The sequence below is a fragment of the Haliotis rufescens genome, unplaced genomic scaffold, assembly GCF_023055435.1.
Source record: "Haliotis rufescens isolate VD_foot unplaced genomic scaffold, xgHalRufe1.0.p SCAF_11, whole genome shotgun sequence".
Taxonomy (NCBI): Eukaryota; Metazoa; Mollusca; class Gastropoda; order Lepetellida; family Haliotidae; genus Haliotis; species Haliotis rufescens.
This window is the reverse complement of record NW_025963791.1, coordinates 26,974,002-26,993,869: the sequence shown is the minus strand read 5'-3', so window position 1 is coordinate 26,993,869 and position 19,868 is coordinate 26,974,002. Positions and strand designations below refer to the sequence as shown.

At 39.4% G+C, this 19,868-nt stretch overlaps 2 protein-coding genes across 2 annotated transcripts in view; one reads left to right on the top strand and one right to left on the bottom strand.

Moving 5' to 3' along the window:
- The window catches only part of LOC124149316 (mitochondrial dicarboxylate carrier-like), a 24,509-nt gene extending 15,803 nt beyond the window's left edge, over positions 1-8,706 (top strand). Inside the window, exon 9 of the mRNA XM_046520817.2 lies at positions 486-8,706. Coding sequence (XP_046376773.1) covers positions 486-584 — 99 coding nt within the window. The 3' untranslated portion in view covers positions 585-8,706. The remainder of the gene's footprint in view (positions 1-485) is intronic.
- LOC124149315 (methylthioribose kinase-like) lies at positions 7,857-19,868 on the bottom strand. The gene is made up of 8 exons (XM_046520816.2): positions 19,470-19,868; positions 14,526-14,648; positions 14,108-14,222; positions 13,758-13,929; positions 13,073-13,310; positions 11,786-11,948; positions 10,983-11,091; positions 7,857-10,637 (listed from the first exon to the last, which is right to left on the bottom strand). The coding sequence occupies exons 1-8, from the start codon at positions 19,560-19,562 to the stop codon at positions 10,490-10,492; spliced, it is 1,161 nt and encodes a 386-aa protein (XP_046376772.1). The 5' UTR covers positions 19,563-19,868; the 3' UTR covers positions 7,857-10,489.

Genomic DNA, 19,868 nt, shown 5'->3' with positions numbered 1-19,868 from the left:
GGGGACACCAGAAATGGGCTTCACACATTGTACCCATGTCGGGAATCGAACCCGGGTCTTCGGCGTGACGCTTTAACCACTGGGCTACCGACCGCCCCTGCAGCTACAGATTGTGGCTTTGAATTTCTTCCCCATGTCCTTTAATCCTGACTGAGCATTCTCGAGCTCTGACTTGTATATCTACTACCCAAAACTCGATTACACCTGTGTGGTATAGTTTTTACCAGTCACCATGAGTGACTGCTGTTGAAGTCTGTTGAGAGGAACACAAGGAAGACTTCTATGTACAGCCTTGATAACAAGGTTGAAGGAGAATATACTGACAAATAATGTGTGAACAGTTCTCTATGTGAGGCCACCATGTTTTGATTTCCCCTCATAAAGGCAAGCTGTGAAAGGTTAACACTTCCTCAGTAAGCAAGGATCAAATTGCTGTGGGCAAGTGCCTCTCATCCTCTGTAACCTGTGTATGTCATTTGTTCCAGGGCTTCATCCCAGCATTCGTGAGACTAGGACCCCATACTGTACTCACCTTCATCTTCTTTGAGCAGCTGAGGCAGAACTTTGGGGAAATAAAGGAGTGATGCCATTTTCCTGGAGCAGGTGCTTGTCAAGAGAGGGAAATCTCAGGGTCACCTCCTCAGTTTTAATTAGGTTGTCTTGTTTTACAACTTTTAACTGATGCACTTATGGCCAGACCAGTTTTGTTTCTTGATTTCGGGATTTGAAGCTGAACATGCCATGGCCTGTTATTCAAAAGAAACAGACAACAGGATAAGGGTAGACTGGAAGTTGTTTGCAAAGACAATAGTGTAGGATAATCAAAGTGAATAACATAAGAATTTGTGATACAGTAAACTATGTTTATAACGAACACGCTAATAACGAACTGACGGATATAGCGAACTTACTTTTTTGTCCTGACTATTTGCTGCAGTTATGCTGTATATATGCTTATAATGGACTACGGTTATAGCGAACTATAATTAGTGGTCCCTTTGAGTTCGTTATATCCGTAGTCTACTGTAGTATGTTTGTAGATTAGAAGGATGCTTGTTTTATCTTCGTGACAAAATATTGGAGTAAAGGTTGCATTGGGTTTAAAGTATGAAGATTACACGGCAGACAAACGTGATGGTAACTCCTCAGTTCAACAAGAAACAAAAGTTGGTCCGGCCCAAATGCCTTTTCACTGTGCAGCAATATGTCAGTTCTAATCATGTGCCCATAGAAGAATATTGTTGTCAAGATAATTAGCAGACCCTTGATATCGGACAGCTTAAAGCTTTTGTTGGAATTTGACTGCCACCGATGAATTTTCCAATGCCTACTACAGGAAAATTATTGACATCAGAAATTATCCTTCTATGTTCTTTGGAACATGTCACGAAAAGGACAAGGGTACGAAATAGAAAAAATTCACAAAAATGTTTGTGGTTACACTTTCTCATAAAGTATGAATAAAATTAACATTAAACTTGAGATATACCTTCTCAAGGATGAGGCCCTGCCTTTAAAATGTTTAGGTCAAAATGAGCAAAAGGTCAAGGTCAGCATACCTCATTGTCAGTTTCTCAAACATCCACAGGTATAACACTTTGTTTGCATGTATCTCTACATGTCCTACCGCATCTAATGTTGGTGCTATGTCTATCAAAGTTCAAGGTCATCTTTGAGGGCATTGTGAAACATGGCTGTGCATCATTTATTGCCAGTTACTGTTGCACTTTGACTTGTACAAGCCTGAGATGTGTGTAATTGTTGGATCTTATGGAGTTGTCTTGATTAAAGTCAGGGTTTGGAAGTAATGTTTTAGGACTGGAAGTACATGGTGGTTAATTACAATCTCATAAAATCAGATCTTAGTTCTCGCTATCGCTAAACAAAGATCTGAGGTCATCCCATTACGGGTCATGTCAGAACAACCTTTCATCTGACCAATTAAAGCTTCACTTACCAGATCATGAAATTGACATGAACGGGGGAGGCGTTGCATAGTACGTGGGAAGCACTGCCATACAATCGCAATCATATATTAGATATTAGATATTCAGGAGTGTTCGTTTGTTCAGTTTTCAAAATTATAATCGAGAACTGTGTCAACATATTTTTCAAGCATAGTCTGAAATGAAAGTTGCCAGGTTGAAACCAGTGCCGTAAAGCTCGAGAAAGCTGCTTCCTGATTGGCTGATGTCGACTTCTTGTTAGTCGTTTCAGTCGTTGGTCAAAGTTCGCAAAAGGTGGTTCTGACGGGACCCGTAATGGAATGTCCTCAGAACTTTGTTTAGCGGCAGGGAGAACTTAGATCTGATTTTAATGAGATTGTGGTTCATTAAGACTTTTTGTTTTTGAGAGTACATGCAAACACCTTTAGTTTACGATATGACACTTAAACTATGATACATTTGTTGTCTTAGTGGTGCAATTATTGCAATGCATCGATACTACCATGTATCATAACACCTTAAAAGAAGACCGTTTTAAACCTGTTACTAACCAGTCAGCAATGGTTAGGTGTAGAAAGTAGTGCTATTTCATACCTTGATTTGTTATGGTTACATGATGAATGTATGATTGAAGAATATTATGCATGATTTTAATAATAAAACAATGTGTATGGATTTGTATAGGATGCCTGAATACCTTTACACTGAACATCATGCCTTTCATACACCCTTTTCGCTGAGGGCTCTTGCAATATGTTGCAGCTAGACATGTGGGATTGGGAGCTAGTGTGCAAGTTAACCCCCCCCCCCTTATCAACCCAACACATGCGTCCCACTTATTCAAGTTTTGGCCCAACTCTGGCGTGTTAGACATTGCTATATGCCTGCTGATCATGCATAAACATTCTAGCATATTTAGTTTATATGGTTGAACCAATTTTACTCTTACAATTCATGACGAAGTTTTCAAACTAGTGTTTTCACATTGTGAAACTGTTCATGTATTTGTGATGTTTGAATATTTAAGATTAGATAAATAATCTTGTTTTAACACTCTACTACCCAGAGTTCCATGCGGCCAGCCTAGTACCTCTGCCACAGGCCAGTGACGTGACTATTCGTCACATCTTACACAGTCCATTTAAGATATTGCATAAATATTTCATCGGTATAATTTTTTTATGAGTCTACACATTTAGATAAACATATGTCCTAGAATGGTTAACTTTCATTGAGAAGATATCCTAAAATGTGAAAAACTATTTCCATTTGTGTATTGATCCATTGTTTACATTGGTTGTACGGCTCCACATGCTGTCATTGGAGCCCTAGCAAGCTAGTGATATGGTCACTTTGATGTACAAAGCTATATTCTCATGCACCTCACTGTTGCAGTTGTAGTAGCATGTCTATATAATTATGCAAAACAATATGTAAAGTGCAGCAAAAGGCTTGCATTAAGCCTGTCTGTTGTTATTTCAGAACGCAAACTAGTCTGTGGCAGTGGTGCAATGCTAAGTCATCACTGCGCCGGCGTGTGGTTTTAGCACTATGTGATTTTTAACGCTATGTTGATATGCCATTGTTATTGCTTAAACAAAATTAATGAAAGTTGTTGATGTTTTTGTTAAATTGTACAGTGAAGTAAGAATATATTGAAAGGTCTTTACAGTCTAACCATTGATTTTACAGGTTTTCATGAACACTGATTTCTTCCATGTTTCTGTGTTATAGATAAACCTTGAATTCTTGTATCTTGTACAATCTTACTTTGTATCCAGTGGTGTTGAAGGGGTGCTCTAAGAGTTGACTAGATAAGAGAGTGAGATTTCAAGTTCTATAATGACGGCCAGTATGTATGTAATCATCAAATCTGTGCCACACAAAGCCACTGGCTGATGAGTAACATTCAAAACACTGGGGACAGATGCCACACAATGAGGCAGTGCGTGTACTGACTCGAGTCAGACTGCCAGCTAGTCCTAGTGTAGTTCCCCCTTTAGTTGTAGTGATCCTATGGCTACAAGTCCCATTCTTTAACATAGATTTACGATTGTTTGTTGGCTCTTATGACTGGCATAGGGTACTGAGATCCATTTAGCCCTCTATAAGTGTCCATACATGTGATTAAGGTGACTAGATAGGGCCTAGATATTGACCAGTGAGGTTAATGGACAAAGTTTGTCAGTATGGCAGACCTGAGGCAGGATATGTTTGATTATAATCCAAGGGGTGGTGTTACCGCTGAGTTCAACCAATCAGATGATACGATAAAAATACAAATGTGCTCATCTAGCAGGAAGAAACTCTGTATATAGATGTGATCCCCTCTTGCTCAAAAACCTTTGTATAACTTTCCCCAAAAGTTTATTTGATTGTACTGAAAGACCATAGTATACATAAGAATCACTTTGTCCCCATGTCTAAACACTTTTTTCAGAAAGTGTTTTTGAATCAGAAAATGAATAACAAGTTGTCTTTATACAGTAATTGTTATACATCTTCATACAAATTGAGTCATCATTGCAAAGGGATGTAACTCTTAATCACCTTTATTTTTCTCAGATTATTTTTCTCTTGTCTGATGGGTTTAAGTGTGGGGAGAAAATGTTTGGCACTTTTTTTATATTTTGGGTCAGTAATTTGTTTAGAAAGAATACACCATAACAGCACCCTCTTTTTGTATTGAATATGAAGCATGTCGTTGTATCACCAGTAGTTTTTTATTATACTGGTATTTTGCTACACAAAGAAATCCTGGTGCATCTCTTGAAGCAGAATGATGCAGAAATAGATTTTAACCGAGTGCCAGTTTTTATGTATTTATTTGTGCTTTCTGTAGGTCTTTTAGCTTTATTTTCATAGAAATGTTGTCTCAAAATAGGTTCTTTCATAAGCTAGAAATTAGTGGTCATTGTTTGTTCAAATGTCAACATTCCGTTAGCTCACTGTATCGTTTGTTAGTTTGTATGTACAATATATATATGTATATATATAGCTAGTCACCATGCGTTTGTCCTAAAGTTGTCTTCATTGTCTATATTAAATGTAGTAAGTTTGAGGTGTAATTACTGAAATGTTTAGTCTTTTGGGTTTCGCAACTTGTCCTGGAAATTTGTAAGTGGGAATTGAACCTCATGAGTGAAATATTCTTAGCTAACTTATCAATGCTACGATTTATGTACAGAGTGAAGGTTAATGATGTCTGATTTAAGAGAAGCCATATGCTATTATGATGTTTTCTTTGTTATTGGAACAAGTAAATTGCACAATTTTGCAAACAGTGAATTTGTTTAGATAGGGCTTATCAAATCACCAAGCTCTTAGGACTTTCCATGCTGTTTTGATGAAATTAATGTTCAACTATACATGTAATCATGGCAAGGGTCCGTTTGAATACCAAATACACCAAATTATTGAAATTATATTAATTTTACGTGACGATCATAGGGCACTAGAACAGTGATTGTATGACAGGGTGTGGTACAGTGTATATTCTTATACAGTGCCTAGGTGTGGTATATTATGATATAGTTCCCTGAAAGTATGCTTGGCATACGTCTCTACAGGATTCTATGTAGTCATTGAAACAAAGATGCCTATTTGTGTTATCACCACTCCATCCCCTTTGATTCATAGAGAATCATAATGAATCATCACTAGAAAGTACCCATGTCACATGGCTTGATCTCCATCGTGTATGGACATTGCAACATGTAACCGTGTACACTCCCCACCCATCGCCAGTCTTTATTGATCTACGCAGTATTGAAACCAGGTGGAGAATGATGTTGTAGGTAACTTAGGGTACATTTGCTAGCAATTTGTGGAAGAGTGTGGTGTGTATGGGATGTTACAAGCTGAACGAGTTCATAGGCGGATCCAGAGGGGTTCCAGGGGATCCGGACATCACCCCTTTTGAAAACCAAAAGTATGTGGTAGACAATACCCCATCCACTGAGAGAGGATTTTGATATTGTGGACCCCTCCCTTTTACAAAATGCTGGATCCACCCTTGGACTTTGTCATCGTTAGAGTTTGTGGTGTGTACAGGAATGTTTATCTCATATATTCCTGCAGCTTTGTTGCTCATGTGTTTATACTTACACATTTACGCAAAGAATTCATATTGTTTAAGGATGTTTGTGTCAGGTTACATCTATCTTATAGCCCTCCTGAGAGCTAATTGAGCCAAGGTGAAGAAGTGACATCATATCAAACAATGTAATACAATGTCAAAGCTGGTTTTGATACAAGACAGCTACCGACCAATTGGACATCTGGTTTAACAAAGGCAACAATAATGTTCTTATCCCACATTAAGAAGACATGTAAAACATTGTTGCAAGTAGGATCATATGAATATGAACTAATGCATTTCTTGTAAGAAAAACAACATACACCAAATCATATGAATACTTTTTATGAAAATGTCTCCAATAACACAAAATTGATTGTACTTTACTACATCATCATATTATGCCTTGATTTAATGTTCCTCAAATATACATAAACGTCATAATTCATTGTAGTGATGCCATCCAGATTACTTATTAATTATGTGTAGTGGTCTCATGGTCACATCTAGGTAGTTTGAATCCTCAAACGTTTTGAAATCCAACAACACTGTAAATCCTGAAGATGCATACGGAAGTGCTGATTGTTTAATGTGGCATCATTATGCCTCAATGTAACCTAACACCACAATCATTTTTATGAGATTTTCTTCCAGGTTTTAAAAAAAAAACAAGACACCGAGCAATTTAGTTTTTAGATTTGTTTTAACAAACTGTTTGAATCTTCTGTGTACAGTAGCTGTCTATGGAGGTGATTCACACAAATCAGCAGTGTTAGGACTGCCTTGTATCGGGTATATTTTAACATGTATAGAAAGAAGGGAACACAATTAGCTATTGTCACAATTATCATTTTGGGAACAATGAATGATAAGGAGGGTGTTAGGCCACCTGGGATATAGATCCTATTACTAATGTATTATGGATGAAGGTGATGTGTTTATATATTGGTAGTGATAGAAGGAAAGTTGAAACATTGGCATGACCGCCATGTGCCAGAGATGACCGGAGGTTGTTTTGGGTGTTGTGAAACATCTTACACTAACGTGTGTGTTTACTGATCTGAAGGATCTGTACTTAAAACACAAGTAAAGTATTTCCATCAAATTTCAATTTGTTTCCATCAGTATTATTTCCTGATGTACTGATTGTCCTTGATGATACAAATTATGGATATGACAATATGAAATGGTAATTGATCTTTTCTCATTTTCAGACATAAGTATCATAGTTTCACAAAAATGTTGTGCTTCTATATCATTTCATTAAATATTTGCTACTCATGAATATGCATTTCCTAGTGTTAGGAAATTATTATCTTTTTTCTCTCGTTCCTGGACATTTGGGGCTTGTTGGTAGTTAGCTCAAGCAACAGTTGTGGCCTTTCATATTGTACATAGTGTGAAGAAGACCATGGAGTGGGAACATAGGGTTCACATAGAGTCACTGCCATCATCCTCAGTTATCAAGGGTATTATGTTACAATTCTATTATATTATGTACCCAGGACCCATTCACCACCACAAGTCCATTTCAGAGGTGACACCACCGTATCTCCATGGTTTTACCTTGACTTACAAAAGTGGTGGTCCAGGGGACCCCCAATTATTAATCTTAGCAAAACGAGGGTCATGTAGGCAATGAAATGTTGTTGTGTACTGTACGTTTTGATAATTAGTTTAGAGCCTGGAATGAATCAGTGATCATGTGATTGTGGACTGTGGTCATGATTGATGGATGAAATAACAGACACCAATAAATGCTCTTGATGCGCTGTAGGTACAATGAATATTATTGTGAGTCCTGAAGGATGCAGTTTATTTTTTTCTGCATCTTCTCTACATTTGAGCAAACTGGACATACATTTGTCGGCCGCATAAAACCCTGCATCTCTCTTATCACAAACTTAACTCATGAACTTGAAATCAACTAGTCAAAATGCCTCTTCCCAACGCATTGAAAATGTGGCGCTTGATAGAAGAATCAGAAGACAGCAAAAATGAACTTTCTGTTCAAAATGATGTTTTCCTGAGTACTAAGACAGGGAGGAAAGTCCTTATGCAAGCTGTATTTGAGACAGCACGCAACAGTCAAGTTGAGTACTGGTATTAGTGATTTGCTTCTTGTTTTAATCATGAAGTACTGATAGGTATTGGACGTCTATTTTTAGTGCCGTTTCAATCAAATACCAACTCGAAACAGATATGGTGGCAGTTGGGTCCAAGCAACATGGAGGTACATGTATAATAACCTTGATAAACAAGGATTTGTTATGATCTCATATGGAAAACTATATTGTTTAGGCAACATTGTTTTTATATATTTGTTGCTCTTGTATAATATGAGACTTAACTAGTGGTACTCCATGTAGTACTGTTTGTAATGCAACTATGTAAGTGGTTATTTAAGGTTCATAGGAATGAATCCTTTTTTTTATGCTGTGTGATACATCACTTGTTTAATCTGTGATTGTTTTCATTCCAATGCAGTCATAATAATCATATTCATGATAATCTGTATACGTGATTGTTCTGTTGATGCCATTATAGACATTTCTAGGCCATGATGACTGTGCAGTTTGATAGTGTGTGGCAGAATTATAGCAGATAATTGACTTGCTAATACCTTGGAAAGTGGTTTATATTACAAAAATATGACAAATAAAATAAAATATATTTCAAGTACACTGTGTTGTTTTAATTGTAACATGATCCTAAAAACTAACACACATTCCGAGTTGTCTGTTGAACTCGGACTCTACCTGGGGGACATAGAGTGGTGGCATAGTTGAAATTTGCTGTGCAGAGTTGCTCCCCTTTTCCATGCCAGGAACATGTGACCAAGGGTAGGAATCCCAGATTCACCCTGATTATGATTCTTAAAGTTTGTCAGCTCCATAGCTGTACTCATGGGCTTTGTTCTCAGTGACGCTTGCTTAACATAACCTAATTAGCTATGTCAAAAGCTATGTGGAACAGTTGTGTTTTTTATGTTGATGTGGAAGCTTCTTTCGTCCTGATTGAAATATGAAGACTGTTGCCAAATACATGGTCTTCTGGTTCAGTACTTAGTCCAGTAAGTCTGCACTGTGAATGGACTGGAGAGAACTAGATTAATGGGTCAAGGCATCATAGACTATGAGAGTAGAGTCTTGGATTCACCTGTTTGTCTGTTTAACGAGTGTCTTAAACTAAAACAATAAACGTGTTTGAAAACTTGAACTGGCCTTTACTGTTAATATGATGATGAAGTGTCATGGATGAAATAACTTAGATTAATATTTCTGTGTATTACAATGTAACATGTTCCAGCATATTATATCTCCATTCTTACATCATATACCCAAGACCCATTCACAATTGTTTCAACTTTGATCAACTAGATGACTAGCTTTCCACACATCTTTTCCACATGAATGTGGGTTACTTTGATGGCTATTTAATGCAATGAGTTATCTGAATCGTACTCAGTTCAAAGCTGCGGTACAAATGGGTCCGGGGTATATCATAACAGAAAGTCAGATGGACTCTCACACAAATAAGTTGATAGTCATGTGCATCTCATTCGTCCTCATGTTTTGGCTTCTAACTACATGGTCTAGACTGACAATATCTGAAGCATACTAAGCCTAATGGAAAAAGAAACTGATATGGACTGATTACAGTGCTCCTTGTATTCATCTTCCCAAGGCAAGGCAGTTACCTAACTATAAAATTCAACTTTCCACCAATGCCGAAGTAGGCTGGAACTCCATACCTCTCTACTGTTTATCACAGCTGCAATTATTTTATTGTTGTACCTCTTAATAGATATTGTTTTCCGTATCAACAGTCTGCAACACAACAAATTGAGATTTAGCATAGTGTTGTTTATATGGAATACTGGCGTTCAGTCACGGACCAGAGATTTAGCATAGTGTTGTTTATATGGAATACTGGCATTCAGTCACGGACCAGAGATTACGCTTAGTTGGTCAAATGGAATACTTGCATTCAGTCATGGACCAGAGATTTAGCTTAGTGTTGCTCATATGGGATACTGGCATTCAGTCACAGACCAGAGATTTAGTATTGTGTTGCTCATATGGAATACTGGCATTCAGTCACGGACCAGAGATTTAGCATAGTGTTGTTTATATGGAATACTGGCATTCAGTCACGGACCAGAGATTTAGCATAGTGTTGTTTATATGGAATACTGGCATTCAGTCACGGACCAGAGATTACGCTTAGTTGGTCAAATGGAATACTTGCATTCAGTCACGGACCAGAGATTTAGCTTAGTGTTGCTCATATGGGATACTGGCGTTCTGTCACAGACCAGAAATTTAGCATAGTGTTGCTCCCATGTCATACTGGCATTCAGTCACAGACCAGAAATTTAGCATAGTGTTGCTCAAATGGCTTAACTAAGAGTTGCGAACATGTCATTCTGGTGTTTAGTCACAGACCAGTGTGATACAGAGATTCAGGCCAGCATGAGGGCTATGAGCATCAGGGTCCCAATACTGTGTATCCTGTCGTAGGCCTTCAGCAGTCTCACCCCTGCACCCAGGGCATCGATCTCAGCATCATGGGTGTGGTCAAACTCACCCACGTGGGAGGGGCCTACCAACCTGTAATAACAATTGATCAGGGTTAAACAAACATGCACCATACGGTTGTGTTGTAATTGTTTGGTCATGTGACAACAAAAAAGAATATATGTTCACATCTTGGGAGTGAAATACTTAATCGTCATAGTGTAGTGTTCTAGATCATATAATTTTCCACAAATGTACACACAGAATTATATATCCCATAAGAATACAAATTAATACTTGACATTTAGTAAGCATGGCTATGTTGTCATTGCTGCTGTTACATAGCAACGTATTCAATAAATCTAAATGATTAATTTGAAGTTTGAATTGTATCCTACCACAGACAGTATTACAACTGGCTTATACAGTTACACGTACCTTCTAATTATCTCGCAACCAGCGAACCCAGCCATCTCAGATATAAACTTAGCTTGGTAGATTTCAACGTCTTCTGTAACGCTTGTCATGTGTTTAAAATATTCGTCAACTGTTGGGAATAATAAATGATAAGTTTAATTTACTGACATAATAGTCCAGAAACACATACTGTATTCGACCTAATAAGCGGCCAGCTCTAATAAGCGCCCACAGCTATATTTGCTGATATATTGGCTAGTGAACAAGCCCAATTAACATCCCTTCCGATTGATCAATGTACACAAGACTTATGTATTCGGTATAATACGCACACACGTGTGTTATATGCACCCTTATATCCGGGCAATTAAATTCTGGAAAAATATATTTGTCATACATAAACATTTCAGGCTGTCAGCATATACCACGAAATTTATCTTTCAACAATGTTTTTTTCACCAAAATAATATTCTAATAAGAGCCCCCTATTTCTAATTTTGAGAGCGCCTTGGGCGCTTATTACGTCGAATGCGGTACTCATTATATTCCGAAATGGCAATGCTTAAACTTACATTCAACTGATACATGCCAGAAATAATCTTACAATGAAATTGTTTTTATTGAAGTTGATGTTGCTTTTTTCCAAAGTCTGACCATCTGATCCTTATCAGAATAAATATAACATTAGGACATTCCTACCAAAACAACCCACCCATTTCAGTAGCTGCGATCCGCGATGGGGTCCTACAGTCAAGACATGACCTTACATCATGACTGTAGGACCCCCTTGCGGCTCATGGTTCATTTCAGGGGTTGGGGCTCACCTGTTTTGTTGCACATCTCGACGACCCTGTAAGCGAAGACCCTGCGGTTGTCGTTGTCTTCGGGGCAGAGGATGTGGCAGTAGTACGTGAAGATGTAGTTGGCCACGAGGAGTCCAAGGTCGAGGGAACACGGTCCCACGTAGCTGCACCCAGCGTTAGTGATCTGTCGCAAGTCATGGCAACAATAAGCAACATATTCATGGTAAATCACGCATAGTCTCGACTGGGAGGTCGTGCATGCAACGAACAATATGAGCGCCGAAACACAGTCAAGGTCCATAGATCAATTCCATTACAATTAATCAGTTTGATCAGAGACTGGTTCTATCATAAACTACACCATCATGGGGTTTCCCGGCGGTCACAAAACACGAACTATACGTTTACACAGACACAACATCTCTTCATATATCTATGACTATACACCAACATTGCGACCATTCAACTTCGTAATCCTACGATGAAAAATATACGTCAATTATTCATCCAAGTCGTGTACATTCTGATTAGGAGTGAATGTGTTTATAACTTCACTTGCGTGTCATTTCAGAATAACATATGAACATTTTAGTTAGGTGTAAACTGTCAGATGGAAGCGGGCATCTTTGCAATAATAGTCGTTCCCTAACGTTTATTCCATTTTTTCTTTCTAAAATCTGACCCGTGAAGATTCCGGGGTACAATAGATCTTCAGCAACCCATGCTTGTCGTAAAGGGCGACTATGCTTGTCGTAAAAGGCGACTAACAGGATCGGGTCGTCAGGCTCGCTGACTTGGTTGATGCATGTCGTCGATCCCAATTGCGTGGATCGATGCTCATGATATTAATCATTGGATTGTCTGGTCCAGACTCGATTATTTACAGACCATCGTCATATAGCTGGAATATTGCTGAGTGTGGCGTTAAACAACAAACCTACCAACCAACCAACCAACCAACTTTCTTAAATCTAACTTCTAGATAACTGTAACTGCAGGTCCAACACACCCATTTGTCCATAGCATGTCACTGCAACTCCAATCTCATTAAAATCAAATCTTAGTTCTCGCTACCGCTTTTTTAACTAAGATTTGATTTGAATGAGATTGCAGCATTTCATCTAACCATAAAAAAATGTCAATCACTCTACAGTTTACAAAGTACTATACATTTATTTGTCGCTATATAAACGACCAGTTAATATCCAGAGTAAAAGCAGAGCAGCTACAAACTTATTCAAACCAGGGAACAGGACCGGAAGTAAGATCTATTGACCGGAAGTAAAAGGAGGACGCTTCTTCTCTCACCTTGGCATCTTCGTCTTTGACCATGATGGAGCCGGTGTGGAGATCCCCGTGAACCAGAGCCTCCTTCTTCTCCAGGAAGACCCTCTTCATCTCGGCGGCCGCCCGGAGCACCTCCTGGTCCCCGTAAAGCCAATCAAGCCTGGCCTTCACCGCGTCGGAACACTGGTGACTGGGGTCACCGGGAGTGAAGGGTGACGTGAACAAAAGCTGCTCGCGTATCGTTAACGTCGTCGCATTTCTGAAGCCAAGCGAGTGTGTTCATTGTTCTTTCGTGAAGGAGTTCATCATCACAATAGCTGTGTATGTGCGGTCAACTTGCCATTTTGATTGCATCAACTCCAGTAAATTGATATAAAGTCAAACGGATTTGGAATTCAGACCTATTCTGTTATTATTATTGTCTGCAGCTATCCTGCCGTGATACTTTGGAATCAGACTTGTACAATAAATATAGAACACTGTGACGTGAGGACCTTTAACCACATGGCTATCCCACTCCGGAACAAAGACGTACATTGTCTTAAACCATATATGGAAATATTGGAGTTTGATTTAAGAGTTTTCAATGTTTGTGTACACCTTGAGTCGCTACTTCATGTGATGTAAGGTAATACCATGAAGAAGAAAAGTATATATATTCTTGTAAATGTGCACATACGAAAGACAAAGATCAACGTCCACCTACTGAAACTCCTTATCCAGCTGCTTGATGGCGTCCGCCCCTATGTTGGCGACGTGGGTGTCTCTGTGTATGACGGCCACGTCTCTCGCCAGTTTGAGGGCGGCGTCTTCGTCGAGATGCCCGCTGATGAGTGAGTTGCGGTAGATGACGTAGTCACGGAGGTCCTCTATACACACTGGTATTAGAAACATACACAATTTTACTCTTAAACTGTTAAAGCTTTGCAATTAAAAGAATCGAATGACGTAATTTGAGGATTATTTTTCGTTTGGAGCTGGTGCTGCATAACGATTTTTGTACTTGTTAATATAGTTCAATGAAAATATTCACGAAAATACTTCAGCACTACTTACATATTTTGGATTCCGGATCATAGAAGACGGGTTTCACTGCACTTCCAGGTGCCAGGCTGTCGAATTTGGTGAGAGCATTAAATTCTAACTGAGCGTTGTCTCTGTGTGGTTCTTTCTGTTCATAATACAATGCAAAGGTTAAAACATATGCATCACCGGAACAGCAAATTGACGTTATACTAACATGAAACTTGTTTTAGGACACTAGACGTAAAGTTCGTATTTTGTAAGTATGTCGTTACGAAATATATTCTTTACTTAATGACTTTTTGAGTATTAGGTTCGTAATTTAATCTATAGAAAATTATATTACATTTTGTAGTGTAACGTAATTGGGGCTTTAACTGTTTAATTAAATTATTCGTAATATAACATGACAGACTGTTTCAAATATAATCAATACTGTTTCTTATCTTACCGCATCCATTGGTGTAGCACACTGTACGACGATGCTGCTGCTGTCACTGCCGCCAAAGTAGACCCTGAAGACGTTGCTTCTGTCCTCACTTTCTATTTTCAGCTTAGAAATGTCACCCGCCCACTGAAAATATGTGGAGATTGATTAACTTGCGACAAGAGTCTCATACTCGCGCTGAAATATTCATTTAAAGTTGTAGGTTGCTATTCTTCTCACGATACAAGTCGTCAAATCCGGAGGCAGTTTATTTCATTTCCGGTGAATATCCAAGACCTGCACAATCTAAATAAAGCAGAACACCACGAGAGTGTATGTGCGAGACAGATGGGGTTTTACACGATAACTATTGTGGCAGCACGTCAATTCGCTGTGAGGAGCTCCATCCGGCGTGTCAGAATCCCGTGGGTTCGAATCCCAGCTTTGCCATGATAATGATTCAGCACATGTCCTATATAACTGAAGCACTGTTCACAGCCGCATCCATTATGTCACTCATGTCACGATCGTCCATTTGAATGTGGGAATCACTCATTGAAAGCTGGCCCAAAACGTTTGGTGTTTCCCATCCTAAACTGTGCGGCCAAAATGTTCCAAACTGAAAGTGGTTTAAGCCGCTTTCAGCATTGCAGCACACAGCACTCACTTTGCACCATGTGGCGACTCGAGTGAGTAAATTGCTCTATGTCACACAAGTGAACTTTTCGGGGCGCGAAATGTTTATAGCTTTACTTAATGTAGAAGAGCCTGGAAAGGAAGTCCCAAGTTAGATAACTTGTTCCCAAACCATTTAAATCAGAATTAGATATGCTCAAACTGAAAAAAACCCTTAATTTAGCGGGGAATCGAAATCTATTCCCTCCCACAATTGAAATTAAAATTTCGTAAGCGGCGTAAAACCATACTCACTCACTCATATGGATACAGTGTGTGAATTTCATTCCTGCGTACCCTACTGTGAAGTGTCTTGAATATTGTGAAAAGCGGCATACCAACACCTACCCACTTATTAACGTGTCCTGATGCACGTGTTCATCAGACTTGACGATGGAGGACACAGATCAGTTCTATTCCTCGAAGACAAAATTTACCTACTTTTGAGTAAGAGGTGAGGTAGGTAAAATGGGGTTTATCGTCGCGTTGACATGACAACCCGCTCTCCGGACAGACGCGCTATCCGCTAGACCACAGAGGAGGTATACAGGTGAAAGAATTCAACATAAAAACTGTGGTAAATGAATCTTTAGTTGTCTGTGATGACACCTGGTGGCCTGGTGTTATTAATGGTTTCCTGGTACATCACTCCAAAGTCTTGAATTGAGATCTTTACTAGAGTGTATGTCATACAGACAAAACGAAATGAATATCAGAACTGCGGTATATACCGAGCGAGCGGGAAACAAATACATGCATTCCATTACCAATTTTTGTACAGTCATTAAGGTGCACACTGTGGGTGAAGATAAGCGAAAAGACATGTATAGATTACTATACGAGCCTTCGTCAGATACCGTTTTTATTACGAGTATATCCCAAAATGTATCTGTCGAGCGAGACGTATCTAACGTTTTCGAATTGTTAGTTGTAATGACACGTCACGGGGACGAGGGTAGTGATATATTTATTATTGCACATTATCTAAGTTCAACGCTGCAAAAAGACGCTGTTGGTACACCATTCGTAGCTCGCGATTCAACATATAGAGTAATACATATCCATATGAAGCATATATGTAATAATAATAGATTATCATACCAGAATGTATGTTATACGGATTTTACGAAACGAGAGTCAGAATTCTTGTACTTCCCAAGCGGGAGCGATGGTAATAGGTGAATAATCTTACAGGAGTTTCGTAAAATCAGTATGCGCTGAGAAATCAACGTGCAGCCTGTTTTCTTCGTGGCGGGGCATAAGTGATTTAACTGTCCCTCTCAGAAATGTATTTCCCTTGCAGGCGGGATACATAGTATTTTATCCATATGACGTGGACCAATAAGATCTCTTCATTCTGACATGGAGGTATAATAGAACGAACTGTGAAACTGTAGCACTGATCAAGACACTGTTGTATTTCTGTCATCTCACAGAATGATGCTTGGTGTTGGTTAGGTTCAGATGTGTGTCAGGCAATGTCGTGTTGAATGTGGATGATACAACCTTATTAGTTTCTGTTACAGTAAATGGGCGTCAGCATGTTGCCGACAATCCTACGACAGTTACGGTTATAGCAGAACCTCTGTAAAACGGGATACTTGCTGAAGGAGTGCAGTGGAGTGGGTCACTATGGTGGGTGGTTTAGTGTCAAGGAGCGACAGACACATGAGCGAGCGACAGGTCACGAGGGACTGAACACGAGCTGCTGAACTCCCTTTAGCCCTTGGCACACGATCAGAATAGCCATGTGCATGAGTATGTACATGCATAACCTGATAGTAGAGTCACAAAGGTATATCCTACATGTATGCAACAGTGCATCCTTGCAAACTCCCCTTTAACTAAAATGCACTTATCACGACAGAAATCTTAGAGTACAATTGTCGAATGACGTCAATAATCTTTAGCTATGACGTAGATTCTAGTGTGACGTCATTCCGACCTTGCATCACGAAACGATTCAAATGACGTCAACAATGCGGTGCGGATGACGTCAACAATACACTGGTGCGAGTGAAGTGATATTAGCACTAGTACACATATAAAGAATACTAAACGAGGTCCCGTGTAATATCAATTTTATGAAACGGGTATATAGTTCTGGTATTTGACGAGTGAAAGCGAGTCCGACACGATTTTCATGGACTTGGTATTACACGGGAGCGAGTTTAGTATTTTATTTCTTGCTTGTCGTTAATAACTGATTTAGAATTTCACTGTCGTGTGTAAATAGGCAGGCATCTACGCGATCCACAGCATAATTTAATTTAGTCTAACTTAACAGAATAACACTTCAAACAGGTCAAAACTTGATACTTATTAATTTCATACCATACAACGGCGAATTCAGGGGTTGATTTAACAAAAGCTATCGTAGCGCTGAGGTTATACATTACTCCCATATATATACGTGGCGGTCAGGTAGCCTAGTGGTTAAAGCGTTCGCTCGTCAAGCCGAAGACCCGCGTTCTAAACGCGACATGGGTACAATGTGTGAAGCCCATTTCTGGTGCCCCCCGCCGTGATATTGCTGGAATATTGCTAAAAGCGGCGAAAAACCATACTCACTCACCATAGACGTACTCTTGAGTGTTGTGCGACGACCGCCTTGTAGAACGGGACCCTGCATCACAATGTTTACAATCTCGTCACAATACCCTATGACGTAATCTGTGTAATCTTGTAAGCAAGATCCACAATACCATGTGACGTCATCGAGTGTGCATAAGCTCCTCTCAACGAACTATCATCTCTACGCGCAATGTCGTTGGATAAGACCACGGATGTTGAGAGTTTTCAGTATTTGTTCGTGAAACTTGTTCCCGCAGTACATGAGCACGCACTATGGTATTACACAATGTATTATACAGCTGTATGTTTATTAAACGAGTGATCTCTTCACGGGCAACGATTTAAATGAACTCGGTTATTTTTAACTCTAATAATGTGTAGACGTCATATTTTTCTCCGACACGGTGCACATAGAACACTATAGAAGACAATGGAGGGCTGTGACATGAAATATTGTGTAGATTGTTTAATCTTTAGTTTTCCATTTGTTGATGGGATATTAACAAGAAAGAAAACGTTTCAAAGCAATACATATCGATTTTAAGAGAATGAGACCCATGAAGTTCCGGGGTAGAATAGGTCTTCAGCAACCCGTGCTCGCCGTAAAAGGGGACAATGCTTGTCGTTAGAGGCGACGATCGGGATCGGGTGGTCAGGCTCGCTGACTTGGTTGTCATCGTATCCCAATTGCGTGGATCGATGCTCATGATATCAATCACTGTTCCAGACTCGATTATTTACAAACCGCCGTCATATAGCTGGGATATTGCAGGGTGCGGCATTAAGTTTAACCAACAAACATACACACTAAAAAAGGATGAAGAAAAGACCACATTCGTTATCTTCATCCACATTTTGTTCTGAATAACAAATAATCAATTTGTTGAGGCCTTAAGAAACAGTTGACGAGACTGACCACAATAGATACTGGCTTCAATGACTTTATACCAGCTCATATATCACAGATATCACCCGGTATGTGGGCGTGTTCAATGGCGGCGAGTTGATCGTGCCATGTGCAGCTGCCGGACCACGCTACGACACACACTGCGGTACACAATCACTCTCATACATCAGATTTGCCAACAGCTGTCTCTCGAATACCACCAAACATTCACTGATTCGCGTTACTGACAACAAACACTTTCATCAAATAAAATGTTAACAACCAACAAACGATGTCATGCTGGAGCTCATAAAACGAGAATGATTAAATTCCAAGTTAATTAAAATTTCTGAAACATGGTCATAGTATGCAGCACAAACTGATACCCTCATGGTTTTGAACAGTGATGCGGTGAATTTGTAGACACCGCCAACTCGTAGACGCAATTAACAGTGAATTAAATTCGTAGACAAACCGGTATTTCGCATCAGTGAACATCTACACGACCAATCCAAGAGGAAAGACAAGAAGTGAAGCGGAACCACACATATTAAATAACAGTCACACATGATCAAACGGATTGTACAACCGAGATCGGATAAACTAGCTGTAAACAGATCGAATGAATTCCACTTTTCGTTTTTCTTTTCGACTGTTAATGTGCCTTCAATGCACTGCTGGCTCAAGCCAGCTGCCAACCATTTCTGTCCTGTAATGTACATATAAATTACAAGGATGTCTAAAACAGGTGTATACCGTAGATTCAAATGAATATATTTCGGGTGTTTAGCCCAACACATAAGTGGTTAACAGGATGTTCCACAAACTCATACCTGTAATTGTTCCAAATGTGAATATTTCGTGACAACTTTCAGCACATTGTCTTGTATCTGGGATGAATCACCCGACGTATTGGAATGAGCCATTCTGTACAGCGAAGACGTCCTACTGAACTAGCAAATCAAACACGGTTTGCATTTAAATCCGTCAAAATCGTGAGCCACACATCCAATTTAAATGTCCGCATGAGGCGATCCCTTAGGGCGATATCATTGTCGAGTACGTCCTGTTGTTTGTCGTCATATATTCGTGTGCCAGTGTTTGTGACAGATTTAAGACTCCATTTACAGCAGGTTCGTTGTTGTTTTATGGGAGGTATTAAAATGGGTAAACAAAGCGGAGTGACCCAGTTTGGGGGCGCAGATTGGATAAGGGAGGTAACTCGCCAAATA